The sequence below is a fragment of the Cucurbita pepo genome, chromosome LG02 (assembly GCF_002806865.2).
Source record: "Cucurbita pepo subsp. pepo cultivar mu-cu-16 chromosome LG02, ASM280686v2, whole genome shotgun sequence".
In the NCBI taxonomy this organism is placed as follows: domain Eukaryota; kingdom Viridiplantae; phylum Streptophyta; class Magnoliopsida; order Cucurbitales; family Cucurbitaceae; genus Cucurbita; species Cucurbita pepo.
The window spans coordinates 10813520-10837963 of NC_036639.1; the positions used below are offsets into that span (position 1 = coordinate 10813520).

At 37.8% G+C, this 24444-nt stretch overlaps 5 protein-coding genes and 2 long non-coding RNA genes across 15 annotated transcripts; 5 read left to right on the top strand and 2 right to left on the bottom strand.

The window, feature by feature from the left end:
* The first annotated feature begins 400 nt into the window (after nucleotides 1-400).
* On the top strand, nucleotides 401-3395 carry LOC111787445 (ran-binding protein 1 homolog a-like). The gene is made up of 4 exons (XM_023667408.1): nucleotides 401-665; nucleotides 772-923; nucleotides 1013-1138; nucleotides 2648-3395. The coding sequence occupies exons 1-4, from the start codon at nucleotides 517-519 to the stop codon at nucleotides 2875-2877; spliced, it is 657 nt and encodes a 218-aa protein (XP_023523176.1). The 5' UTR covers nucleotides 401-516; the 3' UTR covers nucleotides 2878-3395.
* On the bottom strand, nucleotides 3380-6297 carry LOC111787463. Its single transcript, XR_002813984.1, has 3 exons — nucleotides 6169-6297; nucleotides 5320-5439; nucleotides 3380-3834 (listed from the first exon to the last, which is right to left on the bottom strand). It is a non-coding gene; the product is annotated as an uncharacterized LOC111787463 (long non-coding RNA).
* Nucleotides 5683-11545, top strand: LOC111786871 (potassium transporter 1). 8 transcript variants are annotated; one of them, XM_023667090.1, is made up of 11 exons: nucleotides 5684-6532; nucleotides 6628-6675; nucleotides 7158-7213; nucleotides 7727-7970; nucleotides 8570-8815; nucleotides 9384-9434; nucleotides 9519-9779; nucleotides 9846-9898; nucleotides 9978-10092; nucleotides 10174-10428; nucleotides 10518-11545. In XM_023667090.1, the coding sequence occupies exons 3-11, from the start codon at nucleotides 7160-7162 to the stop codon at nucleotides 11453-11455; spliced, it is 2217 nt and encodes a 738-aa protein (XP_023522858.1). In that variant the 5' UTR covers nucleotides 5684-6532; nucleotides 6628-6675; nucleotides 7158-7159; the 3' UTR covers nucleotides 11456-11545. The 8 variants fall into 8 exon arrangements, with proteins under 8 accessions (XP_023522863.1, XP_023522858.1, XP_023522846.1 ...); XM_023667095.1 differs by having other exon boundaries at nucleotides 5683-6675; nucleotides 9552-9779; XM_023667078.1 differs by having other exon boundaries at nucleotides 5684-6675.
* Nucleotides 11546-12791: 1246 nt separating this feature from the next.
* On the top strand, nucleotides 12792-15415 carry LOC111788461 (pyruvate decarboxylase 2-like). Its single transcript, XM_023668794.1, has 5 exons — nucleotides 12792-13262; nucleotides 13802-14616; nucleotides 14693-14810; nucleotides 14878-15066; nucleotides 15144-15415. The coding sequence occupies exons 1-5, from the start codon at nucleotides 12792-12794 to the stop codon at nucleotides 15312-15314; spliced, it is 1764 nt and encodes a 587-aa protein (XP_023524562.1). The 3' UTR covers nucleotides 15315-15415.
* Nucleotides 15416-17582: 2167 nt separating this feature from the next.
* LOC111787220 (protein CHUP1, chloroplastic) lies at nucleotides 17583-20161 on the top strand. 2 transcript variants are annotated; one of them, XM_023667304.1, is made up of 6 exons: nucleotides 17583-17886; nucleotides 17962-18293; nucleotides 18598-18914; nucleotides 19012-19123; nucleotides 19746-19877; nucleotides 19948-20161. In XM_023667304.1, exons 1-6 carry the CDS (start codon nucleotides 17658-17660, stop codon nucleotides 20029-20031), a joined length of 1206 nt encoding a protein of 401 aa, XP_023523072.1. In that variant the 5' UTR covers nucleotides 17583-17657; the 3' UTR covers nucleotides 20032-20161. The 2 variants fall into 2 exon arrangements, with proteins under 2 accessions (XP_023523072.1, XP_023523080.1); XM_023667312.1 differs by having other exon boundaries at nucleotides 17583-17875; nucleotides 17951-18293.
* A 730-nt stretch (nucleotides 20162-20891) lies between these two features.
* LOC111787462 lies at nucleotides 20892-21392 on the bottom strand. Its single transcript, XR_002813983.1, has 2 exons — nucleotides 21260-21392; nucleotides 20892-21152 (listed from the first exon to the last, which is right to left on the bottom strand). It is a non-coding gene; the product is annotated as an uncharacterized LOC111787462 (long non-coding RNA).
* Nucleotides 21393-23576: 2184 nt separating this feature from the next.
* LOC111787439 (RING-H2 finger protein ATL63-like) lies at nucleotides 23577-24413 on the top strand. Its single transcript, XM_023667398.1, has one exon. The coding sequence runs from the start codon at nucleotides 23653-23655 to the stop codon at nucleotides 24394-24396; it is 744 nt and encodes a 247-aa protein (XP_023523166.1). The 5' UTR covers nucleotides 23577-23652; the 3' UTR covers nucleotides 24397-24413.
* Nucleotides 24414-24444: the final 31 nt, after the last annotated feature.

The following is a 24444-nucleotide window of genomic DNA, read 5'->3' on the forward strand; positions in this document are numbered from 1 at the left end:
ATTTATTTTTGTATACATAAAAGCATTAAAAAAAAGAGATTAAAATACTATTATTTTAGATTTTATTTCATTTTATTCGGTTTACCGTTAGCTCAAAGCTAATTTTTGTGAAATTAATTAAATAACAATGATGGGTAAAATGTGAAGATGAAGGCTAATAAATAAAAATTTCATAGAAATATAAGAAAAAAAAAATTTTAAAAAGTAAAAATGCATCCAATATAAAACTTTATTTTTATAATTTGAATATTTATTACTAATAATTCAACAACATTGAAATTATATTGTAAATAGTTGAAATTATTATTACAGAATTAATAATTGAAATTATATTTTTTAATTACGTTTTTGTGATATTTTATTTATTTAAAAAAGTAAAAATGCATCCAATATAAAACTTCATTCTCATTCTCGCTCATTTTATTTCCTCAATATAAAAACCCTAATTTCCACTCCTGCTCTTCCATTGCTTTCCTCCAAATTCCGATCCATTTCTGCATCATCAAACCTTCATTTATGGCGAGCACAGATCCCGAACGCCGAGAGGACGAGGATGCTCCTGCTGGAGACGATGAAGACACTGGAGCTCAAGTTGCCCCGATCGTCAAGTTGGAGGAGGTTGCTGTCACCACCGGTGAAGAAGATGAGGACGCCATTCTCGATCTGTACGATTTTCTCTATACTTTTTTCTCTGCATCTTGTTTTTCTCAATCTAGGCTTTGAGTCGTGAGTGTGATTTGTTTTTGTGCGGATTATTCATGATTATTTTAGGAAGGCAAAACTGTACCGATTCGATAAGGATGGAAACCAATGGAAGGAGAGAGGTGCTGGTACTGTCAAGTTTTTGAAACATAAGAATACTGGCAAGGTTCGCCTTGTTATGAGACAGTCTAAGACGCTTAAGATCTGCGCTAATCATCTTGGTTTGTTCTTGATTATTCACTCATTATTTGCGTACAATTGAGTACCCTTGAGTTCTTTTGTTTATGGTTTGATTGTTGTGCTTTTGTAGTGATTTCGTCAATGACGGTTCAAGAACACGCTGGAAATGAGAAATCATGCGTGTGGCATGCCGCTGACTTTGCTGATGGCGAATTGAAAAATGAGCTTTTCTGTATTAGATTCCCATCAATTGAGAGTGAGTACAACTTCGTTATTCTTTTTCCCTGGAATTCGGCTGTAGGGTGAACTTGGCTGATGGGTTTTTTTGATCCTTTTGATCTATGATAGCGTTGGTAATATCAAAAGACCATAGATGTTCTTTCAGCCCAGAAATTTTGGTCATTTCTTTCTCCGTAAATATCTGCTAAATTAGATCAAGTACTAGCACCAGTCTATTCACCGATAGAGTCGTTCCTTTTGTGCACCCAAATGGCTTCATAGGATTTATGATCTGTAGTAAGATTCGATCATTTTCGTTGGATAATTTTGTCAGTAGGACTTACTTTTTTTTACTGCATCAAAAAGAAGTGGTGAATGAGATTCCCCTAATAAGATTTTATTTTAAAAAAATGGGGGAAAAGGAGAGTGGTTTTACTGGCGAATAGAGAAAATTTTGGCGGTGGCAAAGTAGGGGAGAAGTGGGGAAAGGGGCGGATGAACTGAAAATTTATTTTAGGGCATATAAAGAAAAAAAATTTAGATGTGATCGACTACCTTGCATAAGACGTACTTATAAATCTGGTTTCATTTGGATGTCCATAATTCTATTGTCTTTAACTGTTTTAGACCAAGTAAAGAAGTTCATTACATGATAAAACAAGTTTTCTTACATCTAATTCGATTGCCTTGGATTTATTATTCCAAACCCTTTCTCTCCTGTTGCAGGGATGATCCTTTTCCATTCGTTATAATCTTTTGTTGTTGTGTCTTCAATGCATGTCTGTCCGTCAAATTTACCTAGGAATTAGGTTATTTATCATTTCCTCAATAGGTATGAGCCTTGGATAAATGATAATCAAGGTTGTTTTCTTTTTCGTTTCTCTTTTCGGGGTGGTGTGTTAGAACTCCTTTGAATTTTTTGATGCATCTACTTTGTCATCACTTGGTCTGATGTTCACTAGGAAATCAATTTTTGTTTAACCTGTGCTTTCTAGACTAACTCAGTTAAATCTCTTAAGGTAACCTTTCATTCATTTGTGTTTTTCGTAATCACTATATTATTAATCAACAAGAATTTGTTTCTGCTGATAAATTCTTTTAGTTTTAGTTTCTTAAGTTTTATAATTATTTTCTTACTCTATTTCATATTATTAAACATTCTACTTATAAAGTGTGGAGACAGGCATGTTTGCTTGGCGCCTGAGATTGTAGAGATTCTCAATTGCATTTTTTTTTTTAAACTAATTTTTATCTCTTTTCTCAACTTCTAGGGTCGTTTACTCAATTTTTTTCCCTTTTTCTGATTTAGGCATTCATTTTTATCATTTCTTGATTTTTGTTATTTCCTTTATTCCTCCCAAACTGTTCGGTGCATCTTTGGAGTGTGTCTAGGTATTAAAAATGTAACAATTCCTGCACTTATGTGTGTATATACTTGATTGAACAAGATTTCTAGAGCATTGTTTTGTGAATGTTCATCCTTTCATTTTTGTTCAATCGTAAGATAAATATTTTTCCCTGCTGACAAGTATCCTCTTTGCTTCAGACTGCAAAACATTCAAGGAAACATTCCAAGAAATTGCCGAGTCCCAACAGAAGAAAGATGAAAATAAAGATGCATCAGCAGCAGCTGGATTACTTGAGAAATTGAGTGTTGAAGAAAAGAAAGGTGAAGAAGATAAAGCTGGAGACACACCTGCCAAAACCAAGGAAGAGGATGAACCCAAGGGTGAGGCAGAAAAGAAAGCAGATGCAGAGAAGAAGAATGATGAGTAGCCTGATTTGGTAGTGAATACATTTGAGATTTTGATGAGGTTGACCTCTCTTCCATCCTTGGTACATTTAAGCATAATAGTCAGTTATTGGATTGGATTTCCTCTGGGGTGGGAGAGGTCGTCTACATGGAACTTTTGGTTGGGAGTCCCTTTCCATTTTTCTTTCTTCCTTAAAAAATGAGAGTTTTCTAGTCACTGTGGTCGTCAAAAGTCGGGGTGGGGTGGGGTTGTGTGTCGTCTTGTGGTTTGTGAAACTTGAAAGTTCAGGAATTGTTTGATTGAGGGGTGGTGGGTGATAATACACTATGGAGTTTGTGTGCAGCAGCGCAGGGCCTGAGCTGAAGATGCATACTGCAAGGAACAGACATGTACACATTTATTTTTGTTTGATGATTTGCTCAGTCCCGGAGATTTTTACCTTTGGGGATGATGAAAAAATTATGATTGTCTTGTCTTTGTCTTCGTCTTGTGGAATTTTAGGAATTTTTATTTAAAGGTTTTTAGGTGTTTTGTTGTGCAGTGTGTTTCTGTTTCTGTTTTTGCTCACTTCCCATTGTAGTTGTTCCCTACCTATATTAGTTATTTTGAAGTAATTATGTATCCATTTTGAAACTAAACATCTCTTTTATGGCTTGGAGTTAGGTTTATTGTCTTCTCTTTGTTTATTTAGTCTGTATTTCTCTAATTTTATTTCAATAAATGAAAATTCTGGCATATATGTGATGTGGAAACATGTCTTTGTCTGTGGAAGATCGTCTACGAAGAGGACATCATATCTGCAAATACTTGGGTAAGGAAGAAGTTGCAGGTCGGGTTGGATCAGGTCTTCAAACTCTAGACCCAACCTCCAGCAAACGCCACAACCCATTAGCCGACCAAGCCCACGAGCTCTAGCAGCCTCAAGCCCACGAGCTCTAGCAGCCTCAAGCCCACGAGTGCGCATCCAACAACCACCCACCTGACACAAGACCAGATCTTTAGCCTCAGTCCAGCCCAATCCTTCAAGTTTCCAGCCCATTATTGACCGTGTATAGAGAAATACTATGCAACCTTATTCAGACCGTGTATAGAGAAATACTATGCAACCTTATTCAAACAGTGTATAGAGAAATACTATACAACCTTACTCAGACCCAAACCGTGTATAAAGAAATACTATGCACAAGCACAACCTTACTCAAACCAACCGCACAACCTTACTCAAACCAACCTTACTCAAACCGTGTATAGAGAAATACTATGCACAAGTACAACTTTACACAAACCATGTATAAACCATGTATAGATATATAATATACATCTAATCATGGTAGAAAAGAAAAAAAAAATAAAGATACTAAATAATAGTATATTAAAATTTATAATCAATTAATGATTATTAAAAACTAAAAATAGATAAACATAAGTAAAATATTAAAAAAAAACAAAATCCAAACTTAAGAATAAAATTTAAATAAATTAAATTAAATTAGGTGAGGCTTATGAACCCTAATAATGTGAAATTCATGGAAGAACTACCCATCAACTACTTTTTGAATTGACCCATCCATAATAAATGCACTCTCATTTACACCTTTCAATTCCTTGCCTAAATTTGGGACGAAACAAATAATCAAACTATCTAAACTCATCTTATTTTAATCTGCCTTAGCATCAAATTTTCAATACTTTTCCATTATTCACTTAATAAGAACTCAAATTCATTCCCAAATCTGACAGCTTGAAGAAGACAACAAAACATTCCTTGTAAGGGTATAGAAATCCCTCTCTAGTAGACGTGTTTTAAAGTTGTAAGGCTGACAACAATATATAGGCCAAAGCAGACAATATTTACTAGCGGTAGACTTAGACTATTACAAATGGTATCATAGCCAGACACCATGCGTTGTGCCAGCAAGAATGCTAGGTTCCTAAGGGAAGTGAATTGTATGATCCCACATCGGTTGGAGAAGGGAACAAAACATTCCTTAAAGGGTGTGAAAACCTCTACCTAGTAGACACGTATTAAAACTGTGAGGCTAACGGCGATACGTAACGGGCCAAAATGGACAATATCTACTAGCGATAAGTTTGAGCTATTACACGTCCGAGACAACTAGATATTATGTTTCAATGATACAACCAAAATAATTTTTTCATGCCAAAAATAGAATAGGACTAAACTATGATGCTGTCTTTGAAAAAAAAAAAAAAAAATTGTTATAACCATACACAATAATTGAGCGGGTATTAAAATGATAGGACGAAATGAAAATAATAAAATGTCACATCAAAGCCCCAAATAATATGATATGAAGATAAAGAATATAGAAAATAATAATGCAAATAAATCAGTAAGGATAAGAATATAGTGACTAAAATTTCCCCTTATCTAGATATGATCTTTTAATATTTGGAGTACTAAATAAAAGAAAGTGAATGGCTGCTGAAGGAAGCTTCATACCTGTTCTTGAGCTTCACTCATAATTGCTGAAGCTTCATATATCACATCCATTTTCCATTTTTATGAAAGAACAAACAAGCTTCCACCGTTCTTCAGAAGTTCATACCAGATGATAATGACCTTAACAAGCCAAACAAGGCTTCAGAGATCTCAATTATTTAGCAGAATGAATCAAAGTTATGAACAATCTTATCTCAAAGAACCATTTACATACGTAGAAATAAGCCAACACACAATCTGGAATAGATCAAACCAAGCCACCCCCCAATGAGGTGGAGGCGAATCCAATTCTCAATTCTCAATTCTCAACACCACCAGCTTGCAACTGCAAATCTATGGAGAGGAAGAATTGGATGCCATTTATATGATTTGATAGTTGCAGAACATTCCAATGGCAGGAGATTAAACAGAAAGTGAAATCAGAAGAACTGAAAAAACATGAAAGAAGAGATGAACTACAGGTCTGGATTAAGAGCTCAAGATGTTTAAAGGACCAGAGGCTTAATCTAGACGATTGAGGGATGTTTTTACTTCAATTATCAATCTCAACCACCATATCCAGCTCTCTAACACTCTCTTTGCCAAACTATTTGATTCCATTCAGTCAGGCATTTTCACAAACAGGTTATGGGCAGAAACAGAACCAGAGGCTTAATCTAGACGATTGAGAGATGTTTTTTCTCAAGTGGGCATTTTCACAAACAGGTTATGGGCCATATCCAGCTCTCTAACACTCTCTTAGCCAAACTATTTGATTCTATTCAGTCAGGCATTTTCACAAACAGTTTATGGGCAGAAACAGAAACAGCGAATTGAATGAGTTTAAAAAACTATGAGAAATCGTCATACCTTCTAACAACCATATCTTTGATTGTTCCATTTCTCCCACCGTACCACGTCTTCAATTCCCAAAGTAAACTGCATCGCAGACTCAGATTTGAAAGTAACGACAGAGAAGGATTATGAGTTAGGTATACCATCGGCATCACAAATTTCAGAGATCTGTTACGGATTTGAGAGTGACCCAATTGGATTAAATGCTTTGCCAATCAGATTGAAAACTTGTTGCAGTCAATCTTGTTGTACGGTGGACAATGATAGTGAAAGAAATGGCGTTGCCTTTCTTATCCGTCGGCCATGGAAGCGTAATGAAAGAAAAAGACTCACATCTGCTTCTTCCTCTTCTATGGCGACTTCGATTGAATTGATATGGGTACTCATCGTTTCAAATTGTCCTTATTCGAATCGCTTTCTTCTGATCAGAATCAGAGAATTTCAAAGCTTATCGGTTCGTCTTCGCTGTTTCAGCAATCATTCAAAGGGATTTCTCCACTGTTCTTCCATAAGAAATTAGTGGTAAGGACAATGGACAACATTCCCAATTTTCGCGATCTATTTTCAATCATTTACCACAAAATCTAAATCAATCCATAATTCAATGCTTAAATACCAAAATTTTCTTGAGAATTGAAGGTTCCAATTTTCAATTTTTTTAAAAATTAAGCCCGTAAACAAAACTTGCATTTATGGGTTTATTTGTTTTTGTTATCTACAAATTTTCAAAAAAAAAAAAACAACATAATTACAAAACAAGAAACCAACAACCAAGAACCCAATAATTATTTTAAAAAAATTGAGCTTTTATAAATATTTCCCAAAACAAAGCCAAATTCAAAAAGAAGAAAGGAAAAAAAAAAGGCCAAATTGATATTTTAGGTAATAAAATAGTCTTTTATTATTATTATTTGGTTACCATTGCCAAAGGTTATGCTTACTTGGTTGGGTCATGTAGCTTTGTCCCTTGCTCACCATTTTTGCCTCTCTCTTTTCCTCTGAAGCCATGAACAACAACCCATCACAGGAAAATGTTGAAACTGAAGGCATTTCTTCAAAGGTATTCTTAATTCTTCTGCCCTTTTCATACCTCAAACCAATGATTCCTTGAAGAAATCTATATGGGTTCTTGTTTTTGTATGATCGTGTTGTTTATGAGTCTATTTGGGAACTGGGTTTCCTTTTGGGTTTGAGTAAAATGCTTATACATATTCATTTTTAGACATATACAGTTCATTCTATATGGTCGATTCCTTGAAAATCTCTGTTATACTGAAATTTGGGATGAGTTCTTATGCTTGAGAATCTTGATGGATTGATGGGTTTTCTCTTAGATTCTTGATTGCTTTGAGTGTTTTTATCAGATCTAAATGATAAACCACCTTGTTTCTTGGTTATGATCGCCTGAGTGATATCCCTCCTGCCATTGAGTTGCTATAGACATATGTTAATGGCGACATAAACGCTTGATTTCTGGAAGGATCAAACTTATGTTCTTGAAATTTTAGGTTGGAACATGTTTGTTGATCATGTTTGTAGCTAGCAATGTGTGTTAATATGTTTTTGTCATCAGAATGTGAAGAATGAGTCCTACAGAAGTGTGCTTATGCTGGCTTACCAAAGTTTAGGAGTTGTTTACGGCGACCTCAGCACGTCGCCTCTATATGTTTATAAAACCACATTCTCTGGGAAATTGAGTTTACATGAGAATGATGAAGAGATTTATGGGGTTTTATCCTTCATCTTCTGGACGTTTACACTCATTGCTCTCTTCAAATATGTTTTCATTGTCATGTCAGCCGACGATAACGGTGAAGGTAACGTTTCTCGACTCATCCAATATCATAAACATTGTTAGGATGGTCAAATTGTTAAAGACTTCGAACATGATAATATTACACCATTGTTGTGAGATCTCACATTGGTTGGGGAGGAGAACGAAACACCTCTTATAAGGGTAGGGAAACCTCTCCCTAGCAAACGCGTTTTAAAAACCTTGAGGGTAAGCCCGAAAGGAAAGATCCTACATCGGTTAGGGAGGATAACGAAACACCTCTTATAAGGGTGTGGGAACCTCTCCCTAGCAGATGCGTTTTAAAAACCTTAAGGGTAAGCCTGAAAGGGAAAACCTAAAGAGGGCCTAAAGAGGACAATATCTTCCCTAAAGAGGACAATATCTTCCCTAGCAGACGCGTTTTAGCAGACGCGTTTTAAAAACCTTGAGGGTAAGTCCGAAAGGGAAAGTCCAAAGAGGACAATATCTGCTAGCGGTGGGCATGGCTGTTAGAATTGTGGAGATATGATTGTTTTATTTTCTAACGAGAGCTTGGAAATCTGTGATCGTAAACGATTTAATAGCTTGATAGATAGGAAGAAAAGCAAAGTTGATTAGTTCATACCATTGCTTGTGATGCAGGGGGTACCTTTGCTCTGTACTCTCTTCTCTGCAGGCATGCTAGATTATGCATTCTACCAAATCAAGAGCCTGCTGATGAAAAGTTATCTGCATATGAAATGAAGGAAAGCTTGGAGACAAGACCAAGTGCTGCTCTAAAATCTTTTTTTCAGCTGCACCCGTCTTTTCGAAAAGGTTTTTTGGTGTTCGTGCTCTTCGGAACCTCCATGGCTATTGGTGATGGAGTGCTCACTCCTGCAATATCAGGTCAGGTCCCTGCATTGCACCAACTCTGTAGCTTAGTGTAACGACCCAAGCCCACCGCTACCAGATAACGTCCTCTTTAAGTTTTTCCTTTCGGGCTTCCCCCTCAAAGTTTTTAAAATGTGTATGCTAGGGGAAGGTTTCCACACCCTTGTAAAGGGTGTTTCGGGTGTTTCCTTCTCCTCCCCAACTAATGACCCTCCTTCAGGGCTCAGTGTCCATGCTGGCACTCGTTTCTTTCTCTAATTGATGTGGGACCCCTACCAAATCTACCCCCTTCGGGGCCTAGCGTCCTTACTGGCACACCGCCTCATGTCTAACCCCATTCGGGGAACAACCTTCTTGCTGGCACATTGCCTGGTGTCTAGTACCATTTGTAACAGCCCAAGCTCACTGCTAGCAAATATTATCATTTTTGGGCTTTTCCTTTCCGGCTTACCCTCAAGGTTTTTAAAACGTGTCTGTTAGGGAAAGGTTTCCACACCCTTATAAAGGGTGTTTCGTTCTCCTCCCCAACTGATGTGGGATCTCACACTTAGATCATCCTAACACTTATTACTGGTGCTTTCAGTTCTTTCAGCAGTCTCGGGAGTCAAACATAAGATCACTGGACTCCATGAGAGTAAGTCTCATTCTCTCTATCGTCGCGTTTCCAAATATAGCGAAACGATTAAAACATACCGAAATTTGTGTTTCTCACTTTCAGATTATGTTGTTTTAATCTCGTGCGTCGTCTTAGTTGGATTGTTCTCCCTTCAGCATTGTGGAACACACAAAGTTGCTTTCATGTTTGCTCCAATCATCACGACATGGCTCGTCTCTATTAGTGTTATCGGAATGTATAATATTATCAAGTGGAATCCGCGTATATACCATGCTCTCTCTCCCGTTTATATGCTGAAGTTCCTTCATAGCACGGGCGTTGAAGGTTGGATTTCATTAGGCGGAGTCGTTCTCTCGATAACAGGTACTTGTTCATCTCGAATCATACAATTTCATGATTTCGATCGTCTCTTATGGGCTATTATCATAGGTGTGGAGGCAATGTTTGCTGATTTAGGCCACTTCTCGACGCTTTCGATCAAGGTAACTCTATTCGCGTTGTTCGAATATAATAAGCAAAACCCGTCACTTGCTTAATGTAAACTCTTCATTTAAACCACAGATTGCCTTCACATTTCTTGTATATCCCTCATTGATTCTTGCTTATCTGGGTGAGGCTGCATTCCTTTCTAAGCATCATGAAGATATTCAGAGAAGCTTCTACAAAGCGATACCCGGTAGGAAGTTCGTAGTATCGAGTTTATACATATTGATATGTCCTTGTCTTACCATGGCATTCACATTATTTGTCGGTGTAGAAGCGGTGTTTTGGCCGGTGTTCGTCGTGGCCACTTTTGCTTCTGTTGTAGGAAGTCAGGCCGTGATTTCGGCTACGTTCTCGCTCGTAAACCAGTGCTGTGCTCTGAATTGCTTCCCCCATGTGAAAACTATGCACACTTCAAACCAGATATGTGGGCAAATTTATATTCCAGAAGTTAATTGGATGCTAATGTGCCTTTGTTTAGCTGTGACAATTGGCTTGAGAGACACGAACATGTTAGGCCATGCATATGGTACACAAGTCTTAGCATTTAGCATTGTCTGTGGGCTTAAACATTCAATCAAATGACATAGAAATCTGATTGTTTTGATGTGTTTGTAGGGCTGGCAGTCACCATTGTTATGTTCGTCTCGACTTGCTTGATGGCACTCGTGATACTAATCGTTTGGAAGCAGAGGTTGATCGGCGCCATAGCGTTTTTCATGTTTTTCGGGTCCATTGAACTACTTTACATCTCGGCATCAATCAGCAAAGTTCACGAAGGTGGGTGGATACCCATCGTGCTTTCTATACTCTTTATGTGTTCGATGTATACATGGTACTACGGGACAATGAAGAAACACGAATACGACGATGAGAACAAAGTGTCGATGAATCGGATACTTTCTTCCGGGCCTAGCCTTGGCATAGTGCGTGTGCCCGGAATAGGCCTCATATACACTAATCTGGTCTCTGGTGTTCCTGCTGTTTTTGGTCACTTTGTAACCACGTTGCCTGCATTTCATCAAGTGCTCGTGTTTGTTTGTATAAAGTACGTTCAAGTTCCCCATATCGACGAAGAACATCGACTGCTCATCACAAGGGTGGGACCGAAAGAATGCAACATGTTTCGGTGCGTCGTGAGGTATGGCTATAGGGATTTGTTACAAGAAAACTACGATTTCGAGAACAGGTTGGTGTTTTCTCTAATGCAATATGTAGACACAGAAGATCAGTTTTGGAAACCAATGACACCTTGTGAATATGAACCATTGGAGCAGTCTTCCTACAAGTATAAAGCGACAGATACTGCGGTCGACGATCGGGAGAAGACGACACATAGCGAGGAAGCGATGCTGATAATGAGAGCGAAAGAGTCGGGAGTCACGTACATTTTCGGGCATTGCTCGGTCAAGGCCAAGAAATCGTCCTCCATTCTAAAGAAGTTGGGTATTGATATTGTGTATGCTTTTTTGAACCAGAATTGTAGAGAGCCTGAGGCTTTACTGAATGTGCCTCACACTTCTCTGTTGGAGGTTGGTATGGTTTATTATGTATAGTTTCAACCAATAAACATAAGCTTAGAACCTCATCTCAAGGCATTGTTCTTCATGTTTTGATATGAACATGTAGCTTTCTTTTCTACTTTTGTATATCGAACGGGGGCGGGGAATGAGGGAGAGAATAAGGAGAGATTTCTCTTTGTTAGTTAAACGAAGTCGTGTATAAAGATTATGTAACAGCCATCGCTAACAAATATTGTTCTCTTTGGGCTTTTTCTTTCGTACTTCCACACCCTTATACGAATGTTTCGTTCCTCTCTCCAATCAATGTGAGATCTCACAATCCATCCATTTGGGGGCCTAGTGTCTGGTTAGCACATCGCTTGGTGCTAGCTCTTATACTATTTGTAACAACCCTAGCCCACCACTAGCGTAAATGAGGGAGGGAATAAGGAGAGATTTCTCTTTGTTGGTTAAACGAGGTCGTGTACAGAGATGATGTAACTGACACCGCTGGCAAATATTGTCATCTTTGGGTTTTTCCTATCGGACTTCACACCCTTATCAGAATGTTTCGTTCCTCTCTCCAATCAATGTGGGATCTCACAATCCACCCTCTTGGGGGCCTAGTATCCTCGTTGGCACATCGCTTGATGTCTGGCTTTGATACCATTTGTAACAACCCTAGCCCACCACTAGCGGAAATTGTCCTCTTTGGGTTTTCCCTTCCGGACTTCCCCTCAAGGTTTTGAAACGCGTCTAGTAAGGAGAAGTTTTCACACATTTGTAAAAAATCCACTCTACTAGGGAGAGGTTTTTACACCTTTGAAATGCGCCTCCTCTTCAATCAATGTGAGATCTCACAGTCCACCCTCTCGAGAGCCTAGCGTCCTCGCTGACATACCGCTCAATATATGACCCATTTGTAACAGCCCAAGTCCATCGCTAGTAGAAATTGTCTTCTTTCAGCTTTTCCTTTCGAGTTTTCTCTCAAGGTTTTAAAATGAATCTATTTAGGAAAACATTTTCACACACGGGTAAAGAATTGGTTCCCTTCTCCAACGAACGTGTAATCTTACAAATTATATTCTCCATTCATATATATATTTTGAAAAAGAAAGTCAGAAGTCTATGTGCAGGAACATTATATTATATTTTTTTATTTATAAAATATTGTTAAATTTATTAAGATGTTTTATATTAAAAAATATATATAATAAAATGCAAAAAAGTACTTGATCCAAAGCAATTCCCAATAAATATGGAAAAAAGAAAGGGTCTTATGGGAGCAACCATAGCCACTAATTCCCCTCCAAAATGGCCTTATATATATCAAACCCCTTCACTTTCCTCTCATAGATCCATCCTTCTCTCCCCCATATCAACACCAGTTATGGCCACCGCCACCGCCACCGGAGATCTTGATTCCGGCAAGTCTGCCACCAACGACGCAGTATCCCCAGATGCCACCCTGGGCCGCCACCTTGCACGCCGCCTGGTCCAAATAGGGGTCAGCGATGTATTCACCGTCCCCGGTGACTTCAACCTGACCCTTCTCGACCATCTCATTGCTGAGCCAGGGCTCACCAACATTGGCTGTTGCAATGAGCTCAATGCTGGGTATGCAGCCGATGGGTATGCGAGGAGCCGTGGTGTTGGTGCTTGTGTTGTCACATTCACCGTTGGAGGGCTAAGCGTTTTGAACGCCATTGCTGGTGCTTATAGTGAGAATCTTCCTGTGATTTGTATTGTTGGTGGCCCAAATACCAACGATTTTGGAACTAATAGGATTCTTCATCATACTATTGGATTGTTTGATTTCAGTCAAGAACTCCGATGCTTTCAAACCGTGACATGTTTTCAGGTAGATTTTGATGTTATGATATTGTCCATAGCCTCCCCTTAAACGAGCCTTTGGCTCTTTCTTTGGAGTCCTCGAACAAAGGTACAAAGTATATCATTGAGTCACTTTTGACTACACATTCGAGGGACTCCCTCCCAACAATTTTCCACTTGAACATAGTATACCTATTAAGTCTCCCCTTGAGGCCTATGGAGCCTTCGAACAGTCTCTCCTTAATCAAGACTCGACTACTTTAGTCTTTGAATAAAGTACACCCTTTATTCAAAACGAGTTATTTTTAGGCTCACAATTTCTTTGTTCGGAGTCACGGCGCCCTACCTGGTACCATGGTATGATATTGTCCCGGGCGTAAGCTCTCCTGACTTTGGTTTGAGCTTCCTAAAAGGTCTCATTACCAACGTAGATATATTCCTTACTTATAACTCATGATTTTGAGTTGTTTGATCCTAACTTTATAATTCTAAACATTTTGTTTAATTCTAACTTTATATTCCTTACTTATAACTCATGACATTTGTTATCGATGATTATGATTATAGGCTGTGATTAACAACATGGAAGAAGCTCATGCTCAAATTGACAAAGCCATTTCTACAGCCCTAGCTGAAAGCAAGCCTGTCTACATCAGTATCAGCTGCAACTTACCCGGCATCCCTCACCCAACTTTCACTAGAGACCCCATTCCATTTTCTATATCTCCCAGGTTAAGCAACAAGATGGGGCTCGAAGCCGCGGTCGAGGCCACGGCAGCCTTCCTCAACAAGGCAGTAAAGCCAGTGATGGTCGGTGGACCGAAGCTCCGAGTGGCGAAGGCCACCGACGCGTTAGTAGAGCTCGCCGACGCCTCTGGCTATGTACTTGCTGTAATGCCATCGGCGAAAGGCCTGGTGCCGGAGCACCACCCTCACTTCATCGGAACTTACTGGGGAGCTGTCAGCACTGCCTTCTGCGGGGAGATCGTCGAATCGGCCGACGCATATCTCTTCGCCGGCCCCATTTTCAACGACTACAGCTCCGTTGGTTACTCCCTTCTTTTGAAGAAGGAGAAAGCAATCATTGTTGAGCCCGACCGTGTCAAGATCGCTAACGGCCCGACATTTGGGTGTGTTTTAATGAAGGATTTTCTTAAAGAACTTGCAAAGAAAGTGAAGAAGAACACAACAGCGTACGAGAATTACCGCCGGATCTTTGTCACTGATGGCCAGCCGCCAAAATGCAAACCTAATGAGCCTCTTAGAGTCAATATTATGTTCCAACATATTCAAAAGATGCTGTCGGCCGACACGGCGGTGATCTCCGAGACCGGAGACTCATGGTTCAACTGCCAGAAACTCAAGCTCCCAAATGGTTGTGGGTAAGTAAACTAACCCTAATTGGCTAATTCAAACCTTGTATAGTGTAAGAGGCCATGTAAAATGTGGATTATTTAGGTATGAATTTCAAATGCAATATGGTTCGATCGGATGGTCGGTTGGCGCGACATTGGGATACGCTCAATCTGTGCCGAGTAAGCGTGTAATTGCATGCATCGGGGATGGAAGCTTTCAGGTTTTATAACTACATCATCTTCCCAATAAACTATACAAGTATAGAAACTAAAATGAAACGATCACAGGTAACAGCACAGGATATATCAACGATGATTAGGTGTGAGCAAAAAACTATAATCTTCTTAATCAATAACGGAGGTTACACAATTGAAGTCGAGATCCACGACGGACCGTACAACGTAATCAAGAATTGGAACTACACGGCCCTCGTAGACGCAATCCACAACGGTGAAGGGAAATGTTGGACGACAAAGGTTGAGCTGATTTGAAGCATTTTTGTCGTGAAGAAGACATTTTGATTCATTTTATGTTGTTCATGTTTTTTCTTTAGGTGCGTACTGAGGAGGAGCTGATTGAGGCGATCAAGAAGGCGACAGGAGACAAGAGTGATTCATTGTGTTTTATTGAAGTGATTGTTCATAAAGATGATACGAGCAAGGAGCTGCTTGAGTGGGGCTCAAGGGTTTGTTCTGCCAATAGTCGCCCTCCAAATCCTCAGTAGACAAAGCTATAGCTAATGATCAAGCTCTAATGAAATAAGGGTTTAGAACATAAGTCAAATTTGAAGTTTTGTACTATTCGTGACGATGAACTAAAATTCTCGTATTCGTAACGATGATCTAACATNTAAGTTTTTGTACTATTCGTAACGATGAACTAAAATTCTCGTATTCGTAACGATGATCTAACATATCGATTCTCGACGATAAGTGATGCCTCTTATTTGTCTTCAAATGTTCCATGCATGCATGGATACCCTACTACTCAGTCTTAATGCAAAAACAGGGTTCCATCTTTATATCCTCGAACCACTTGTAGAAGAGCATGCGTTAAGTGAGGACATATCTATGACACGTATGAGCAAGAACGATGAGGGAGGATTAGGTAAACAAGAAGAAGTTCAGTGTCGGGAGACCTTTAGTCTATCCCTAGAATGAATATGGATGACTGTTTGACAATCGAGATTATTGAGACACGGTGAAAATGGGATTAAATGTCCCACCATCCACCTAGAAATATTGTGAATTTTCTTGGTTTGATTATTCATACTTTATAACCTTCAACATTTAATGATTATGAGCTTTCCCTAATTGATGGGGAAATCAAACCAATACCCCAAAAAATGGCCTAGTTCGTACCCATGTGGCCTACAATAAAGCAATGCAACCTATCTATAATAATGTTCGCACATCTACCTCCTTCAGAGATATATCGATCGTAGAACGTTCTATTTCGGGTCAAACCAGATTATATTTCTTAAAATGTTATTCAAGTAAAGGCAAGAGCATACGAGGGTCATGATCGTCACGACCATTAAGAGTCATTGAGAACTAGAGTTTTGGAGACCATTAACAATCATTGAAAACTAGAGTTTTGGAAAGCCGAATCGTTACATATCATAACGTTGTGTAATTATATAAGTTTATGGGTGAAAGAATTCAATTATTTTTGGTGATATGTAATTATCCGAAATCATTTTCTTTTACATTAAAATTTCACTGTCAACAATCACACAATGACATTCAAACATTGTTCTCTTAATTTTCTTAATTTTCTTAATTTTCTCGTTTGCTTAAGAATTAATAAAGCTAGAAAAAAATGCAATTTCATACCCACATTAAGTACCTAAGAAATGACCTCTACAACCGACCAAAGTCTATTCTCTTTTTGACTCTTGTGTCCCCAAAAGAAACTGTAATGAAGACAAGACAAGGAAGTTTATTGTTCTTTTTTAAGACAAAAATAGCACTGTACCCGGGTTGAGTTAGGTTAGAAAAATCTTTTAGATTAACTCGAAATCTCGAGTTGATTGGGTTAGTGATCTGAACCACCTAAATAAAATTTATAACTCAATTTAATCCTCTATCTTTGGTTGGGTTGTCCAAATGTTAGGTTATGGAGTCACTTAGATAGGTATAGCTATACATAATACGCTGAATAGGGAGAGCCGGAAAATGTATTTTCTTTTAACTTTTAGTCATCAATACAAATCTTTTAGTCAATATTCTCCTTGCATTTTCTCTCTCCTGTTCTTTGCATTGAGTGTGTGCGCCATCCTAACTTGCTATTTTTTAAGAAAAATATATATTTTAAAAAGTCTATTACATTAATAACTAAAATCTCATAAAGTTAAAATATCAAGTATTTACAGGTTATAATACATCACTAACATCGGTTACAAATGTTGAATATTCTTATGGTTTGGATAGTTCGAGTCGGTTACAAACGGAAGAAAAAAAACTAACCCAACCTAACTGTTATGGTTTTGATTGAATAGTTCGAGTCGGTCAAATTATTAGGTCATATGAATACAATTAAAAGAAAGGTTCTAGTTCGTCAAAAAAGTCTCGACCGTACAAAGATTAGGGTATGAAGTTGAGTAGTGGTGTTGAGCTAAAAATGTTATAAATGTTGCACCTAACCTAACATGTGTTGTTAAAGACAAGCATCACTATTATTCTCATGCCAGAGAGGGCAGGGAACTAGTCACCTACAACAATGCCCCATGCATTCAAACTTCAATTACAGAGTTCCTTTTTTTTTTTCTTTTTAAACCATTAATTCCTAATTAAAACAAAAGAAAAGGAATGTGAAATGTCAAAAACACCCTCGTTTTCCCACGGTTCAGTTAGTGAAAAATAATTTAGAAAAGGGCATTCAATGGAATATGTTAATTGTCACAGGAACTTTGGGAAATGAAGCAAATATTATATACCATTCTTTGATTTTAAGCAAGAAGAAGAGATTGAAATATAAATGAAGCCAAAAGGGGAAGCAAATTATTGTTGGTTGGTTGGCTTCTCCTTCAGCCCATTTCTAAGAAAGAGCACAAAATCAGAGGAGAATGCCAATGGAAGAAGATGAAGAATTGGCCATGGAGATCGACGCATTGAAAAGGGAATTGGAAATTTCACTGCAAAAATCGAATTTTCTTGAGAAAGAAAATCAAGAACTCAAACAAGAATTGGCTCGATTCAAATCCCACATTCAGTCTCTGAAAGCTCATAATAATGACAGAAAATCCATTCTTTGGAAGAAATTTCACAATTCCATGGATGTCGCCGTCGCCGGAACTGACTCGTCACCGCAGAATCCGCCGGCGACTGACAAATGGGAGACTACCAGAACGCAGAAANTCGTCGCCGGAACTGACTCGTCACCGCAGAGTCCGCCGGCGACTGACAAATGGGAGACTACCAGAACGCAGAAACAGAGTAATTGGGCTGTTGTGAAAGAGAATCAGAGAATGGCGGCGGCGGCACCGACCCCGGCTCCTCCACCGCCGCCGCCACTTCCGACGAAGCTGCTCGGGGGATCAAAGGCAGTGCGGCGAGTCCCGGAAGTGTTGGAGCTGTACCGTTTAGTGACGAAAAGGGATGCCCAGAAGGAAAATAAGGCCGCAAACGGAGGATTTCCGGCGGTGGCGTTCACCAAAAACATGATCGGTGAAATCGAAAACCGATCAGCCTATCTCTCAGCGGTACGTATATAGGCTTTTTAGAATTTTGTCCAATTTTAATTAATTTAAAGTAGAATTAAGAATTAATCAAATTAAAAATTATAATAAAATCATGTACTATTTTATTGGCTTTGAAATTTTTAATTAGGAAATAATCACATCACATAGCTAATAACTATGTTTGTATTTAATAAGTAAAAATACCCGTACCCAATTTTAATTTGTAGCAAGTTTATATCGTTAAATTAGAGATATAATTGTAAGAACATGGAAAGTTTTGTGGATGAGAGACGAAAAAGGCAAGTGAATGAAAGCATGGGCACAGATAAAATCGGAGGTGGAGACACATGGGGAGTTTGTGAACCGGCTGATCAGAGAAGTGGAGGCGGCAGCGCCAAGAGACATAGCGGAGGTGGAGAGGTTCGTGAAGTGGCTAGACGGGGAGCTGGGATCGCTCGTGGACGAGAGGGCGGTGCTCAAGCACTTCCCACGGTGGCCGGAGGGGAAGGCAGACGCACTGCGGGAGGCGGCATTCAGCTATAAGGATCTGAAGAGCTTGGAAGCTGAAGTGTGTTCGTTTAGAGAGAATCCAAAGGAGGAGACGAATGCAATGTTGAAGAGGGCTCAGGCCTTGCAAGACAGGCGAGCATGTACAATCTGTTGTATTTCATGTTTCTAATAAGGTGAAGCAGAGTTGGAAAGTGACTGATGAACTAGAGAAATGCTTGGAACTGTGCAGGTTGGAGCAGAGCGTGAGCAATGTGGAGAGGACGAGGGAGTTCAACTGTAAGAAGTACAACAAGTTTCAAATCCCTTGCCAGTGGATGCTGGACTCTGGCTTGCCAGCCCAGGTTAACTCTTAATCAAAGCTAGCTCTAAACGAAAAACCATGAACACCACTTCCGTTCATTTAGAACATTATGGTTAGGAGAGGAGTCTCTTAATTATGGTTAGGAGAGGAGTCTCTAAAAGATTGGTCATGGGTTTATAACTAAGAAACACTATCTTCGTTGGTACGAGGCCTTTTAGATAAACTAAAAGCAAAATCATAAAAACTTATGCTCAATGTAGACAATATCATACCATTATGAAGATTCATGGTTTCTAACCAAGTATCCGAGGCATGCCCTTCATTTTGTCATGTCAATAGAATCCTCAAATGTCCAACACAAAAAAGTTGTGAGCCTCGAAAGTGTAATCAAAAGTGACAAAGTGAAAGAACAAAAGGTATACTTTGTTCGAATGCTCAATAGGAGTCAAGCTTTGATTAAGGGTAGGTCGCTCGAGGACTCCATAGGCCTCAAGGGAAGCTCTATGGTGTATAGGCATTTTGGGTAAAACCAAAAGCAAAATCATAAGCTTAGGCTCAAAGTGGACAATATCATACCATTGTGGAAGTAACCACACACAATGTTGCACCTTCTAGACTAGAGAACATAAAAATGAAAAACTGTAAAACACAATTGGTTGCAGATGAAGCTGAGCTCATTGAGGCTAGTGAAGGAATGCATGAGGAGAATAACAAAAGAGATACAATTGAACGAAACCCCACAAACAGAAAACCTTTTTCTTCAAGGGGTTCGCTTTGCTTACAGGGTGCACCAGGTAAGCTACAAAGACATACTATCTAATCACATTTTATGATACTCAACAATAACACTCGGTATCTTTTCAGTATGCAGGAGGTTTTGATTCGGAGGCTATAGTGGCTTTCGAAGGAATGAAGCAAGTTGGGCTGCAGCTTAATCAAAGAAAATAGGGTTCTTTGGTGATAAGTTATAGTTAACAGCACTTGTAAGAATCAACATTGCAGCAGACCCATTCAGAAAAGGGATGTAATATGAATGATTGAATGGGAAGTTCTATACACAATCAATCCTATGCTTATTGCAACTTATTCAAGTAAACACTATACATGGGAAAGGCCAAGGGACAGACCGAATCTCTTCTTCTATTCTCTTGACTTGCACCTTACACTTCCGCTAAGTCTAACGAGGCTCAGGTGCAGAGCCTATCACTATGGACTGAGACTAGCCAAAGGTAGAAGACCAAACCTTTTTTCTTAACTACTACTCCTACCACAGTTTAAGGAAAATAGCATAACAGCCTAAATAATCTTAGCTATCAAAAGAAAGTGATTAAATTGACCCCAAGGAACCAAACAATTGATTCTATCAAAAATAGGAGTCAAATATTCAACAGATGATCCTTTTTGGTATCCACTCCCCCACGAATCCAGGTATCCTAAATTCCTACATTTTGGTTCATTGAGCTTTGGACAAATATCCTAAATCCTTTTACCGTCCTAAATTCCTACATTCTGGTTTATTGAGCTATGGAAAACTTCCTCCAAACAATCAAATGGTTAGTTTTGATCAAAAATGCATTGCAATGCAATAATGAATCTATAAGGAATGTAATCGAATCTAGAAGTCCTGGAAACTTTTTTATCAGCTACATAATTCATTCACCAATAATTCCAAATTGAAACACCTTCAGAAGTTTGGCAACGGCTCATGTTTAAAGAGAATAGACACAGATAATATATGTCAAAGAATCCTAATCTAGCAGCCAAAAGCTAAATAATAAACCTATTATCGCAGAAGAACACAAGAAAGCTTATAAAACTCGATTGATAAAAACTATAAAGCTGGAAATCCAGTTCTCGATTAAAACAACTAAATGTATCGATCACATAGCAATTAAAAACAATTCAAAACGGTCAAACAATAAAATAAAAAACTAAAGATAACGTAAAGAAAACTAAACAGTAACCAAAACCCTAGGTCGAAACCATCCCTCAGACAATGGCCACTACTTCGATCTCTGCCTCATCTTTCGGCGCTTTCTCTTCAACCTCCTCATTCTCTTCTTCTTCCACTGCCCAGAAAACGAAATAGAAAACATCAGATCCCATAAAGCATCTCGAAAAATATGTAAAAGTTCAAAACAAGTTGAATCCATTGATAGATCTTAAAATCAATTACCTTAGCTCTCATGGCGACGCGGCGAAAAAAGTCCGACTGCTCTCAGTGAATAATGGCTCGTCTCCAAATGCAAACGAACGGCTGAAGGAAGAAGGTTGGACACCGGAGAATCAACCAGCGATTTGCGACGATGCAGTAATTATATACAAAACCCTAAATCTAACTGGGCCGAAAATAGCAAATAGAACTCGGCCCATTAAGAGTTGGATTGAATCCCTTAGTGTCCACTAAGCAATATTAGCAAATATCAATAATAATAATAATAATAATTAATTTCTAAACCTTCAAAATTATTTAATTCTCTCTTCAATTTATTATTAATTTTTCTTTTAGTTTATGGATAATAAAGTTATTAGTTATTTATTTTTATTTACGATGTTAAACTCAATCCCGAGCTATTAACGTGCACTAAATAGTCCTTTGTAAGTCGTAGTTCATACTTCATTTCTTCTTTTTTGAATTTCATTGAATATTTCAATTTTGCAATATATATTTATACATGTATAGGTCGTGATATGACATGACTGACTCATATAACAGTTGGATGTAGATTCGATAATTTTCATTTTCTTATTAGCCACAGGATATAAATTTGAGATATTTTTTCATTATATTTAACGGTGAAAAACTGTCAGTCACATTGTGACAGTCTCACCAAATAATTTATCTAATACAGTAACAATCATGTATATTAATATACCAATTTTTTTCCAACACGTCTAAACCTTTCTTAATAACTAAATTCATGAATATTGAGAACAGAAGATATACAATTCAAGAACGAGACGAGATTATAGAATGCTCTAAGCACGAAAGAAAACCAAAACTTAAAAGCTATTAGAACTACGTCTATCATTGGATTTAAAAAAAAAAATTAAGTTTTAAAAGTACCCTTAAAATTAAAAAATGCTTTAACGGTTAGTTTGGATGGAAACTTTTATTTTTTTTCTTTTTCTAAAAAACACCCTTTTGACTTTTAAAACTATTTAAAAAATATTAAGTTTTTAAAAGTTTAACTAATACCTTTAAAAAAAAATTAAAAGTTTAAAAATACCATTTAATATCACATTTCAAATATATTAAAAAAAATAAATATAATATTAAAAATTTTGAAGATTAGGATGTAAATAGAACCGGATAACAACTATTTTGAATATTTTTTAAAATAAAATTTAGAGAGTGTTAATGCTACTTTTCAAACGTCTTAATTTTTTTTTTCTTTCTTTTTTTAATTAAAAAGTATAACAAAACTTTTTTAAATTGAAAGCTATTTTTGAAACCTAGTTAAAAGTTAAATAATACTTTTAAAATAAAAAACGAAGAATTAAAACTTTTATAAGTTTATAAATATTTTAAAAATTAAATATAAAATTTAGATATATTTTTATTAATTTAGCTTGGATGTCACCGAAAAATGGTTGTGATAGGACAGTGTTTTTATTGTATTATTGTTTGGTAGTAACCAACAAATTATTGGTAATATAATGTCTGAGACATTATATTTAGGTCCTTAATTGAAATTAGAGTCAAACTCAATTATTAAATATACACCCCGATGATAATAATAATAATAATATTAATATTAATTAATTACAAATATTGGAATAAATAAACAATAAATAAATAAAAACCCAAATTTAAAGCCAATAAGGTCTTGGGATTTTCCCTTCCACCGCCGCCGCCACCCGCCGCCGGTTGCCGTCGCCTTCACGAGCCCTCCATTTCAGCCACTTCTCTCTCCCTATATTTATATTTAATTATTCATCAAATTTAGGGATTCTCTTAGTGTAAATAAAGAGAGAGATAGGTGAGTCGTACACGCAATAGTGAATAAATTATTCATCTAATAATTGTAAAATATGGATTCTATTCATAAATGTATTCATTTAATGCGTCCACTTTATAAAATTACTCTCCTTTCAATGTAAATAAATTAGGGGAAATTATATTTTTGGAGTTTTTTATTTTATTTTTTTATCTCTTTAATTTTAAAATGTGTGTTCGATTCGAGCACGTGTTCTATCTGAAATGGGAATTGATGGGAATTGAGGTAGAGTGAATTGAGATCAGATATGAATGATGAAAGATATATAAATTTTGAAATAAAAGATATATTTTTTAATTTTTTAAAAATTAAGAAAATTTGGCATTACATAAATGTTGCGTTACCCGCAATTTAATCCTAAAAACGGAGGCCCCATTTTTCAATATTTTATTTCACCGAAAATATATAAATATTTTTCAACATTTTAATTTTATTTATATATATATATATATATATATATATATATATGTTCGTTTTCAAATGCAACGCCATAAACTCTGCTTCTTCTTCTTCGGCCGGTAACGGCAACACTTCCTCTGCAACTTTTCTACTCCTTTCACCTCCATCAATGGCGTTCAATTCCACTTCACTCTCTGATTTCACTCAGAGCATTTTCTCCTACAACAGCAACGTCATTCTCGCCGCTCTCATTTCTCTTCTCCTCGTCGTCCTCTTTGTCCTTCTCCTCCATGCCTACGCCAATTGTTTCTTCCCTCGGCCTCGCCACCGTCATGCTCAGCGGAGTTCCGTCACTGTCTCCTACGTCCTTGGACCGCCTCGCCTCTCGCGTTTCGAATCGATTCCGTTCGATTTAGGCTTCGCTCAGTCGAAAGGTCTTGACTCGTCTGTAATCTCTGCGATTCCTCTGTTCGTTTATGAATCGGAGGAGAAGAAGTGTGCAACGGTGATGGAGTGCGTGATTTGCCTCAGTGAATTTGAGGAACGAGAAATCGGACGGCGGTTGCCGATATGTAACCATGGATTTCACCTTGAATGCATCGATATGTGGTTGAATTCTCACGCGAATTGTCCTGTTTGTAGAGCGCCAGTAGTTGCAGAGGCGGTGGAATCTGGCGGGTTGAGCGGCGAGAGTGAAATCGGAGAAGAGATTGTAACGGAGGAGCGGACTAATTGTGAGATTCAGAGAAACGAGGAGCAAAACGGTCAGTTTCATTCTTCTTCTTCCTCTTCAAGTTCTTCGACTGATCCGCCATTGATGTCGCTTGGAGCATCTTTGAAGCGAATGTTGAGTAGAAACAGATCGAATGGAAGGATTTTCCCCTCTTCCAATGGCGATGAATTAAATGTTTGAATAAGGAAGGAAGCATTGGATCCGCCATTTGTACAGATTTTTTGCTTC